Genomic DNA, 12,477 nt, shown 5'->3' on the forward strand with positions numbered 1-12,477 from the left:
TTCTAAAGGCAGTTAGGTTCATCAACCTACATGTTCGCAGCTTGAGTCAACCTACATGTTCGCAGCTTGAGTCAACCTACATGTTCGCAGCTTGAGTATGTACGTAAGAGTTTAGAGTAACAGCTGGACATAATGTCAAATAGAAAGATGAGACAGGTGATCTGCTCCATCTTATCACTTTCCATCACTCCTCTTTCTACTCCTGCCAAGCATACTTGCCTGCTGTTGTCCTTCAATGACTTCATAAAAACAGCTTTTGTTTCATTGGATTTTCTTTCATTCTGTTAAAGTTGCTTTCATCACATTCAAGTAAAAGATCATTTTCAAGTAAAAGATAATTTTCACAGCAGAAAGCTTGCAAGAATACATACATTCAGACCTGCATGTCTGATTGTGTGTGCGTGTGTGTGTGTGTGTGTGTGTGCGTGCGTGCGCGCGTGTGTGTGTGTGTGTGTAAGGTATGGACAGGTCCAACGATGTGGCACTGTACTCAGGCCTGGGCGCTGGTATCATCGCAGTTGCCATCCTCGTGGTAGCCGTCATGCTGTACAGGAAGAACCACAGCGAGTATGGCGTAGATGTCATTGATTCATCTGCTCTGACCGGCGGCTTCCAGTCCTTCAACTTCAAGACCACCAGACAAGGTAAGAGAAAGACCGCTGACATGAGCCCATGAACGTAAGGCCAAAGGGCAGCGTCCTCAAAGGCCTGTGCGACAGAGCCATATCAGTGATTAATGGCATTTGTTTGGATTTATGCTCCCATAATTAGTGAGAGGACCTGTCCTTCTGTTTTATTAAGACCTGCTCCTCTGTTATTGTGAAGCATGAGGTAATCAATCTTTGATAGATGCCAGCGCCACTCCCCCCTACCACATGTGCAACTCATCTCCTCCATCAGATTCCACCGTTGGATAAATGTGAGGCGTGTCAAACAGTAACTATCAATTACCTGTTTTTGTTTTGTTTTTTTCCTGTGCACAGCAATAACTTGTGCTGGTCATGTGACTCCTGGCAAGCTTTGCTCCAGGCATTGTTACAGTGGCTGACACTTCTGGGTCAGCAAAAGTGATAGCCATTGTAGCATAGGGGGATCCATCCTCACCAGCATGGTGACAGGGCTGTGTGAGGCACCACACTGTGCCCCCCAGCTCCCCAAGGCCTGAGGAGTCAGTCAAACCCCGCCCCCAGCCACACGAATGGAAGTATGTGAAGAGAGCTAGGAGTGCAAGCCGGGTCTGCGTTCAGCAGGTCATCAATCCTATTTAAATAGGCCATCTCTCCGAGCAGCCTGCCTGCTGTGCCCTCCACTGGCCACAATCACTCCTTTCCATTTCCTCCTCTATCAGTCAGACTGAGGCTCCCATGAAATGTAGAGCGCTTCCTCTCATCCTCTTATGGAAGATGTTCTGGAGGAAATTGCTGCGCAGCATCACACTTCTGTTGTGCAACATTCTACCATATTTTCGATAAACACACCAGGAAATTAAACACCCATAAAAGTGTGTGTTCATGTGCGAAGCCTTTTCATGCCTATTGATCATCAGATTTTTTAAAATTTTTTTTTTTTTTGAAGCGGCAATGCTTGAAGAAGTTTATGGTTAAATGCTTTCGGATGGCTCTGTGCTGCCGATGCAGCTGTAGGCAGAGTGCTGAATGAGTCTTCAGGCCTCACCCTGTCACTCCACATTACTTCTACCTCTGAGTGATTTTTAATCAGAGGCCCAATTCCAAAGCTATCCCTCAAGGTATTCAGCCTGAGGTACATTTCATTAACTTCTCTCATCTCGCCACTGCCATTCCATTTTCACCACGCCATTCTTAAAGATGCACACTCAAGCGATAATCAGATCATTCTCCACTCAACCAGAGGGGAGAAAATTTAGCAGTGATCGAATGTCAGCTGCAGAGGGCTGATGTCCACTGGGCTGCAGGCCTGGCCGAGAGCGTGGAATATCCTCCAGTTACTACCGGGCTGTTTTCATTTTTAATGGAACAATTCCATCATTAAGCAAGGTGACTAAGTACATAATGCACACTTGCAACATATCTGGAAATGCATTAGCTCAACAACCATTTGTGTGATGGATGTCAACAAAAAATCTCTGCATTTACATGTTCATACAGTTTATTGAGCTGGATATTTACAATTTTCCAAAAGTTTCAAGCAATAAACCCTGAAAATCTGTGATTTTTGCTTGTCACTGGTGTTACATCCATTAAACACCTTAATATTACACCAGCTAATGTTAGCTGTCTCATAAGAACGAAACATGAATAAAACTATTACACATGATGTCGTTCGTGAGCACAACCATTTTTTGGGGGAGTTCTGGTTGTTTGATAATAAAGACAACAACTCCTATGATCCCACGCTACCTCACATCAACGAACTGCATCTTTTTCTTAGGTTTTGATGCACAAACAGCAGCAGTTCCGTACTGTGCATTAAAGAGTCAGAACTAAACCACAGCGGTTTGTCTCAAAGTTTAAAGAAAATGTGTGCTGAAAACTAACATTATTTGCACACAAATCTGTAAATCAGATTGCTCAAAAACAAATATAAATCAATATCCGCATTGCTACTTGCTTAAGAAATGAATTGCAGCACTGTTCCCAAAATATATTTCTTGTTATTTTCCATATTTAATATGACAAGAAGTCAGCAGGGAACAGGAAACACACTAAATAAAAGATGAGTTTTGAAGTGCAAGTCAAAACTAATTCACCTCAAAATGCTCATCACAAATCATGCCCCTGGTAATTAACGATTTCCCTAAAAATAAAACAACATTAGCCTCCTGCCTTGCACCCCTCACCAGGCAACAGCTGGGCAGCAAGGACTCAGTGACTCTGCAGTTATTTTGGCAGGGGGCAGGGGCAGTGTGTGTCTGAGTCTGCCAGATCGATGTGGTGCTCTCCTCGCTCTGTTTGGCAGCATCGTCATATCTAATAGCCACAGATGAAGCGCCCGCTCCCCAGGATATGTCAGGGGGTATACTGGGAGCTGAAGGACTCCCCTCATTTACAGAGCAGTCACCTAAACCCCTCCTGGCCCTCCCTTCCGTCCTTCAGGAGGACGGCTCAGTGTCCAGAGAAGCTGACTCCAGCAGATGGATTATGGAGATCAAGCTGCGTGTGCCTGGTAATTAAATCTAATGCTTTAACCGTGGCTCCGAGGCCTGGACCTTCTGTCCAGGTTGTGCTCCCTTACCTCAGACGTGCTGGTCGCCTGCCCGGACAAGTTGTTTTAATTGGTGCTGTCTGCTGCATAACATTTTAGTGGAATGAAACCTGAGATCTTGGTCTTAAACCTGATACTTGCTGCCTTAATATCACCCGAGGTCATCCAGGAGTTTGTATTAATTCCGTAAATTTAAAGTAGATATGATTTCTGCTTTAGGGACAATAACAACTCTGCTGAATCCACTCTGTTCTGTTGCGGACAGAAATCCCCTGATAATGTTTAATCCACACATCCGGGCTTGAATCAGTTTTGTTTCTTCTTTTTAATCTTTTGTAATTTCAACTATTGCTCTGCCAAATCAGCAAATTGCCGAACAAACAGAAAAATCTCAATTTTAATTCGTTTGGGCATCTGTGAATTTCATCATCCTGTAAGAGTGGACACACAGAGGTTGGGCTTTGATATATTAATTACAGGGTTTCACACGTACTGCGAATCCCATGTGAGCTCAGAAGTGACTCTGTGTTTGGTATGTGTATGTCCTCATCTCCATAGGCAACCCACTGCTTCTCAACTCCTCCATGCAGCCAGACCTAACAGTGGGACGAACATATAGCACTCCCCTCTGCTTCCAGGACAGTGCAGACAAAGAACTCTTCGACCCCTTGCCGGACATCAAGGTCAAAGTTCAGAGCTCCTTCATGGTTTCGCTTGGCGTGGCAGAGCGGGCAGAGTTCCACGCCAAAGCCCCACCTGAGACATTCCCACGAGACCTGACCCGGGATTACTGCAGCTCCGTTGACAGATGCAAGAAAGGCTTGCTTACCTTCAACGGGCCCTTAAGCGCTGGTAAAGCACAGCTGAGGACCACCGGCGTGTTCGGTCACCCTGGAGGACGGCTGGTGGTGCCAAACACCGGTGAGCTTCACAGGAAGTTGATAAAAGCATAGGCTGAGCTTGTTAGCAGGAAAAAAAGCTCAGCCTTAATCCCATTTTGTATTGATAATGAAAAGCTGCTCGCACACTGTGAGGCTGCAGTAACTTCTCATTATAGCCTTCATGAGGGAGCGCTGTTTAGCATGAGCTGCAGCCTCCACAGAGAGTCTTACAACACAACAAACGTCCAGCAGTTCCTCTCTACTTCCATTCTGCTTGCCTGAAATGGTCCGGTGCATGTGAGAGGAGATAGTACAATTTTTCTTTGTTGGGTTTTAGTTCACACACACACACACACACACACACACACACACACACACACACACACACACACACACAGTTAAGTTGTCCTTGCTTGAGAAGGTACGGTGCTGCGAACATTGAAAAAAATTATGAAATATAAAACATAATAATGCTGAAAACACAAAATGAAAATAGTAACCCCTCATTTACACCAACCCCTCCATTACCCCCTGAGCCATGCTATCAAAAGATTTGAGAAACAGTAATGAATGTAAGTTCATGAACATTAGCGTATGTTTGATTAGAAATCCATTATTTGTTTATTTACTCCATGACATGTTTATGTTGTATCAAACCAGGTAGCTTGTCATTGATTTTTGTCAAATATATGCTGATAAATTTTGGCATTGATTTCTCAACTAATTTTCCTTCTGTAAACAGATATTTCAGTGCATGCGTGGTCATGAAAATTTTCCTCAAAGGGTTTGAAAAGTTGTGGAAAAATGTATTGGTAAAAATCTGGATGAATTATGTATTTCAAGTAGAAAAAGTAACAACTTCCTTCCCTTCAAAAATCTACAGTGATTCAGCCCTTGAACAAATAAAATGACCTGTATGACTGAGAATCTTCAGACTTCCTTAAGCGATGTTTCACCGAAAAAGTGGACTCCAACTGTGTTTTACAGTTAAATACATACCATTACGATCACTTTTCCCTGTTATCATCCATCCATTTTCTACCACTTATCCTGTTAAGGATCACGGGGGGGCTGGAGCCGATCCCAGATGCCTTCAGGCAAGAGGCAGGGTCACTTTGGACGGGTTGCCAGTCCATCTCAGGGCCAACACATATAGACAGACAACCATTCACACTCACAGTCACACCTACAGTCAATTTAGAGTATCAATCAGCCTAGTCCCCTCTTGATGTCTTTGGACTGTGGGAGGAAGCCGAACAGTGCTCCCCACTGCACCACCATGCTGTCCTCCCTGTTATTAATATAATTATATTACTATTCAATAGGGGCTGGTATGGCTCAGAGGGAGAGAGGCCATAACCGAAGGGTCACTAGTTTGATCCTCACTTCCTCTGGTGACCATGTCGAAGTATCCCTAAGCAAGATACTGACCCCCAATTTCCCCCAATGGCCCTGGGACAGACTAGCAACCCGTTCAGGGTGAACCCCACCTCTCGCCCAATGTCAGCTGGGATAGGCTCCAGCAGCACCAGTTGAAGAGAAATCAGAGTAAATCGAACAACTGCAGTTTATTGAAATAATCAAACTCATGCACTCGCTCAGTGCTTTTGTTTTGCCTGGAAGCTCCAGGCTGGGATTACATGAAGGCTAACAGTTTTTTTTTTTCCAGCTAAACCACTTTGGTTGCTATGATACATCATATCTGCAAGTTAAAATGTTTGTATAAGGCAGAGTACTTCCTCCTGTCTTTGCTCATGATTAGCCATTCAGCGAGGGATGGTGACCCGCTGCTCTCTGTAGGTTTATAAAGACTGCAATTGTCTGGTTAAAGAGAGCCTCCATTGTTGATTTTCTGCACTTGTACTTGTGGAGTATGTCAGTTTGTCCCTCCCCACCTCTGCTGTGATTGGACAAGGTGACATCAGCAAGGTGAAAAGTGTCACTGAGTTCTGTGTTTTACTCGAAGTTTAACATTTATTAGCTTTCCACAAGTAGAAACAAGAACAACAACAAAACAACGCTCAATGGTTGGCGCAGAATAGATGCATAACGCCTCCACACAGCTGAAAGTTGTGGCATCATATAAAAATTTACCAATCCAAATGAAACAACTGGTGGACACAAAGCCTAACTGGATTTTCTGTGATTCACTTCAAGTTTTCACCAACCTATCCCATTGTGGGACATCACAAATCTGACTTTGATCTCTGAGTTCTCAATTTGATCTCAGTGGTTGATTGGCTGGTTCTTACTTTAATCTCTAACTTTAGTCCCTGATTTACTCCTGACTTTGCTGTTTTAATCAGGGCAGATCAAAAATGGTGATGTTTATAATTATGCATAAAATACAATAAGTCTTTGGGAGTTAGACTCCACAAGGATACCATCATGTGAGAAAATGTGGGTTCTGCTAATATATAGAAGTGATCAGCTGGAGAGAGCTGAAACTCAATCACTCAAATCTCTGTCTGTCTTTGATCTCAGTCACTCTGCCTGTCATCTAAGTGCCTTTTCATCAATGATCTCTGGCCGCTTTGATCACCCCTAGAATACAAACAGCATCAGATCTGTCCAGAATCTTGTCTGTCATCTCAGTCTCTGGACTTAAAAGCTCTGTCCTCTCAGTGTGTCATCTTAGACCCCAGGCACTCAAATACAGCACCACAATTCCTCAGGGTGGCAGGAATGCATATGCCATGTCAGCTCTTGCACTTATACTAAAATGGAGCTTGTCAGTGTTTACACCCGCAATTCACGGCAATCATCAGCAGTAGATCTTGGTTTGAATTGTGACTGAAAAATGTGTATGGAAGTGAAATAGCACAGCTGGACAATATGCTGTTTGCGCTTTGTTTAGAAGTCACGATGTAGCTTCATTGCTTCATTTCAACCACTGAACTCTTTAGACATTGCATCAGCTGTTGCTAAGATCCATCTGTGTCGTTGCCAAGGCAGGTAGGTGTTTATTATTCGTCCACATCCCTGCAGGGGATCTCAAGCAAACAGGGGTCAGCTGTCATCATGTCTCGCCAGCACAAATGGAGTGACCGCTTGGACTGTTAGTCTTCATGAGGTCAACAGTCCGAGAGAGTTGTTCTTCCAGTCCTCCTCTGCGGTCCTCGTGTACATAGCAGTGGCCCTTAGCACGTGTGGAGTGGTGAAGAGAAATCAGCCTCCCGCAGTGGTTGTTCAAGCGGAGGGGTCTGAGTGGAGGAGTCACAGCTGTCAAGTGCTGCACTCACACAACCGGTCTGCAGGGACCACTCCTCATTAGATTGCAGAGCCAGATACATGCAGCACTTTAGCTGCACATTACTGAGGCTTTTTGCTTTTTTCTAATTATAAGGGGCCATGTCAGTTCTGTCTTTAGTTCATACAGGCTACATAACTGCTCTTGAGAGCAAGCAGAAGACTTAGTCCAGGATGTAGCCACAAACGCAATGAAACCACATGACAACCCCTGCTCTGCCTGTAGTGGAGGGTGGAGGCTGATGCAGGCGTGGCGGCTGATGCTGTTAAAGTAGTTCCTGGTATGCATCCTGCTAAATAACATCTTGAAATGTTCAACAGTTCTTTCATTGTGATTGTTAGACACAGCCCCTGTTCTATGATGGTGGTAAAGATCATTTTGGGAAGAGTGTATTTGACAGGTTTCTAGGTGGCTTTCTCTACTTCTCCAATGCTAGCATTGATTTCAGCTAAGCTAAATAGCACCTAGCTGTCCAGTGGGTTCTGGAGGGGAGAGACTGCAGAGAGGACAGAAGGTATCATTTGGGCAGTAAAAATAATGAACAAACAGCATATTTCTTCAAATAAGTAGTTTGTTCCTTTAATCTTCTTTCTGTTTGTGTTCGTCAGGTTTTTACGGATGAATATCACTGGTAAATACAAGGGTTGGTAGAATATCCCATTCATTTCTATCAACTTACTTTTTGATAAATAAGGTGTTTGTTTGTTTTTTTAAAAAAAATCAGGATTCCTGCCCTTGTCTCCATGTGTGAAAACAGCTTGTAAATGGAGAGCTGTGAGTGACTAGTGAACGGCAGCAATATGCCCAGGCTGCTTCTGGTCTTCTGGAAATTAAAAGACACCATCAAACATTCTCAGGGGTTTTGTTTAAAAAAAAAAAAAAAAAAAAAAAGGAAAAAACATAGTGATTGCCTGAGATTGGGTAATATTTTGATCATAGTTGTGATTTTTATGGCTCATTGCCTATGAAATGATAGAAAATAAAGAATTTCCTTCAGAATTCAATTAATTCAGAATTTCCTACATGCAGGGTACTTCCAATGGATAAAGGGCATAAAAAATGCAGAAATGATCTTTAAAGATCTAAGAAAACATACTTTTATCACATTCACATGCTCATATGTGATGCACATTAAAAAACCAATACTGGAAGAGTGAAAGCAACTCCCTTGGAATATAGTCAATTCAAGAAAACACTATAAAGTATGATTTGCAATATAGATAGATTAATTAATGCACATAGAAAATGAGCTACTTATGAATACTTCAGGGGGCGGCATGGCTCAGAGGTAGAGCGGCTGTTAGCAACCCAAGAGTTCAACATGGTCCATGGTGACCATGTCGAAGTATCCTTGAGCAAAATACTGAACCCCTAATTGCTCCTGATGGTCCTGTGACGGACCCCCCCCCCATCCCTTAATGGATAAGCAGTATAGAAAATGGGTGGATGGATGGATGAATACACAGACACCAGAGGTATGTAGCAAGGCATCAGAGCTCTTACTGACCACTGGGGCCCCCCTCCACTCACAGACCAACGAGCTCAACAACTTCTTTGCTCGGTTTGACGTCAGAAATAGAGAGGGAAAGACCACAGTCCCAGTCTCGGAGGAGGATCACCTTCTTACTTTGAGCGCTAGGGAAGTGCAGCGCATTTTAAGGAGAGCTAACTCATTGAAAGCTGCGGACCCGGACTGTGTTCCAGGTCGGGTTCTCAAGGGCTGTGCCAGTCAACTAGCAATAGTGCCAAAGAAGTACAACATCTCTCCGAATGACTATTGGCCAGTGGCCTTCACTCCGACAGCGATGAAGTCTTTTGACAGACTCTTCCTCTCTTACATGGAGAACTTCATCCCAGCCACACTAGACCCACACCAGTTTGCCTACAGATCAAACAGATCCACGTAAGATGCCATCTTCCTCACTCTTCACACCACTCTGACTCATCTGAAGAGAATTAGCACATACGGGAGGATGTTATTTGTGGACGATAGCTCTGCTTTTAACACAGTTATCCCTGGAAAACTTACAGTAAAACTCGACCAGCTCGGCCTCAGCTCACAGCTCTGCAACTGGATCCAGGACTTCCTCAAAGAGCCCCTGCAGGCAATGAGACTGGGGCCCCTGACATCCTCCGCCATCACTCTGAGCACAGGAACACCACAGGGGTGTGTGCTTGGTCCCATTGGTACTCCCTGTTCACCCACGACTGTGTCCCTAAGTTTCACAACAACACAATAGTGAAATCTGCAGAAGACATGACTATGGTGGGGCTACTCACCAATTGCGATGAAAAAGCCTACAGAGCAGAGATTCACAAGCTGGTGCACTGGTGTTCAGAAAACAGCCTCTCTCTCTAAATGCTAGGAAGACCAAGGAGCTCATCATCAGCTTCAGGAAACCCAAGGCTGCTGACTTAGATCCAATCTTCACTGGGGATGAAAGAGTGAAGAGAGTGTCCAGCATCAGGTTCCTGGGAGCTGACATATCTGAGGACCTCTCATGGACTACACACACCACCACACAAGAGAAAAAGGCGCAGCAGCAGCAGCTGTTCATCTGGAGGACACTGAGGGAGGCTATCGCGAGAGACGCGGGTAACCTACTGCTGCTCCATAGAGAGCATCTTAACATTCTGCATCTCAAAGTGGCACTGCAGCTGCTCGGCTGTGCGTGGTGACAAGTAAACAGAAACTAATTTGGCCTGGATGATATCTACACCACCAGGTGCCTCAGGAAAGCAACCAGCACCTGCAAAGACCCCACATATCCATGCCATCACCTGTTTGAACTGCCGTCAGGCAAACGTTACAGAGCCATCCTCACACACACGAGCAGCCGCGGCTGCCCTTCACAAATCCAACAAACCCCACTTGACACACTATTACAGTGCAAAACATGTTGCTGCTACCTGACAATATTTGAATTGTTAACTCATTTTGAACCTTCATATTTGTACACTATTTGCACAATGCGTGAAATTATATTTATAGCTATTTATATTTTTGTCCACGCTATTTCCTGTTTTTTATTGCATTGTTGTACGGAGCCATAACAAAATTTCGTTGCACAGTACTTGTATTCTGCAATGAAAATAAAGGCTTATTTTATTCTGTTCTATGTTTATCTAGTTTTACCAGTAACAGCACGACAGCTTCAAAAATGTAATTTTTTTCTTTGTGTTTTTATGTCTTTTATTCTTTTCTCATGGTACATTTCATGGTGCTGTATGTCAGGGGTGTCATGGAGGGCAAAATTCTAAATGGTGTTTGTTTGTTTGTCCAGCACCAGAGAGAAGACAAGGACGTATTGTTGCAATTCAAATATGATTCTTTTGAGGGAGGGTGGCGACTAAAATACCACAGGGCTCCTCTAATTTGCATTTTTGTTTCTTTTATAAATCCCCCGCCTTTTTTGTGCACAGTGTATTTTCATCTGTTGTCCTTAATTCACTGCTACAAAAAGGAGGAAGAAAATATAATAATAATAATAATAATAATAATTTCAATTTATATAGTGCCTTTCACGACACCCAAGGACGCTTAACACACACAAAAAAAAACAACAAGACAACAAATTTAACAGGCAAAGGCCTGGGAGAACAAGTGCCTCTTCAACAAAGATTTAAAGGATTCCAGGGTTTAGGCCTGGCACAGATGTATTGGGAGCAAGTTCCACAGAGTGGGAGCTGCCACACAGAGTCCTGCTCCCAAAGGTGCGTCTGCTTGTGCTGGGGACAGTGAGGGACCCAGGTTGGCAGACTGCAGGTTCTGTGAGGGATGGTGAACATGAAGGAGGTCAGTTAGATACTGAGGGGCCAGTGCGTGCAGAGATTTGTGGGTGAGGATGAGGAGTTTGAAGATAATCTGGTATTTGACGGGGAGCCAATGCAACTGTTTGAGGGTGGGGGTGATGTGCTGCCAGGGTTTGGTGTGGGTGACAACGCTGGCAGCCGAGTTTTGCATATGTTGACTATACTTTTTTTCATAATTTGAGTGAACTATTTGAACAGCCACCGGTCTGCTTAACGACAAGAAGTCGAAAGGAAGTCTTGTCTGACATCTAAATTTTGGTGTGAATTTTTGTACGTTTTTTTTTTTTCCCCCCCTGAAGAGCCAACAAATTTGTCCCAACTAAAATGTCACACAGAATGTTTACTTCAGGTGAGTAAACAAGTTAAAATGCCCATTTACAGATGGCATTGCTTTTACAAAATATCCACTTTCCTTTGAGCAGCCAAAACCCACCTTATCTGTCATCTACCACTCTGCTCCTCTGAACCCTTTCTTTGTAAAGCTTCTCTACGCTCTCTGCTCTTTGACATGAATGCTTTCCCATTCACACACCGGCAGATGAATAGTGTGGAGCAATAGTGGCGGTGGCAGAGCCGCTGTGTTTACAAACCTCAGCTTTTTGAAAAATGTTACATGATCAGAAATATAGAGAGTGCTGCTGGTGGGGGGATCAGAACAGAGATTGTTGGGAGATCCTGTCTGATTCAGATACACAGAGGTTACAACCACATCAAAAACGGATATTCATTCGTTCATGTGTTTTCTGGTGCCTCTCTTCATGCTCTTGAATGTTCAATAAGATGCTTGGGGTTTTTTTCTCTGCCAGATTTATTTTTGAATCAAAGTTCTCCTCAAAAAGGACTGAACTTGAGAGGTATGAATCATCACAGGTGCCCCGATTTGATGGGGACTCTCCTGCATTTCAGTCCATCGCGTCTCCATTTTCTATATGACAGCGAATTATGACTGTTTTATCACTGAATACAAGAATTCCAATGAATCTAAAAGATTGGACTAAAACTGTTTGTAACAGAAACTCTTTATCTTTCAAATACCTGTCTAGCTGTGCTTCAGTTTAGCTGTTATTTTTTCTCACTTGAGAATTAATTTACTTTGTTCAGCACTGTAGTGCGTGTGTGTGTGTGTGTGTGTGTGTGTGTGTGTGTGTGTTTGGCTCTTGTCACCAATGGGATTTGCGACTGAGCTTTGTTTAGGGTAGTGTCTGAGTGAACGTGTAGAAGATTGCAACATACTTCTTTGGAAGTGTGCCATCAGGTACACTTCACGATTATCTGATTGTTTAGTCATTAAAATAATTATTTCTTTTATAAATATTGATCACACACTCTGTGTGCAATCTTGCTCCTTCA

At 43.6% G+C, this 12,477-nt stretch overlaps 1 protein-coding gene across 3 annotated transcripts in view; it reads left to right on the top strand.

Moving 5' to 3' along the window:
* unc5db (unc-5 netrin receptor Db) overlaps window positions 1–12,477 on the top strand; it is a 224,408-nt gene that overhangs the window by 164,970 nt on the left and 46,961 nt on the right. For all 3 annotated transcript variants that reach the window (XM_086207110.1, XM_086207111.1, XM_086207112.1), the window contains 2 exons: window positions 459–644; window positions 3,742–4,104. In XM_086207110.1, coding sequence (XP_086063236.1) covers window positions 459–644; window positions 3,742–4,104 — 549 coding nt within the window. The remainder of the gene's footprint in view (window positions 1–458; window positions 645–3,741; window positions 4,105–12,477) is intronic.

Source organism: Aulostomus chinensis, chromosome 6 (genome assembly GCF_037954235.1).
Source record: "Aulostomus chinensis isolate RoL2024-O1b breed Wild chromosome 6, RoL_Achi_v1.0, whole genome shotgun sequence".
NCBI lineage: Eukaryota > Metazoa > Chordata > Actinopteri > Syngnathiformes > Aulostomidae > Aulostomus > Aulostomus chinensis.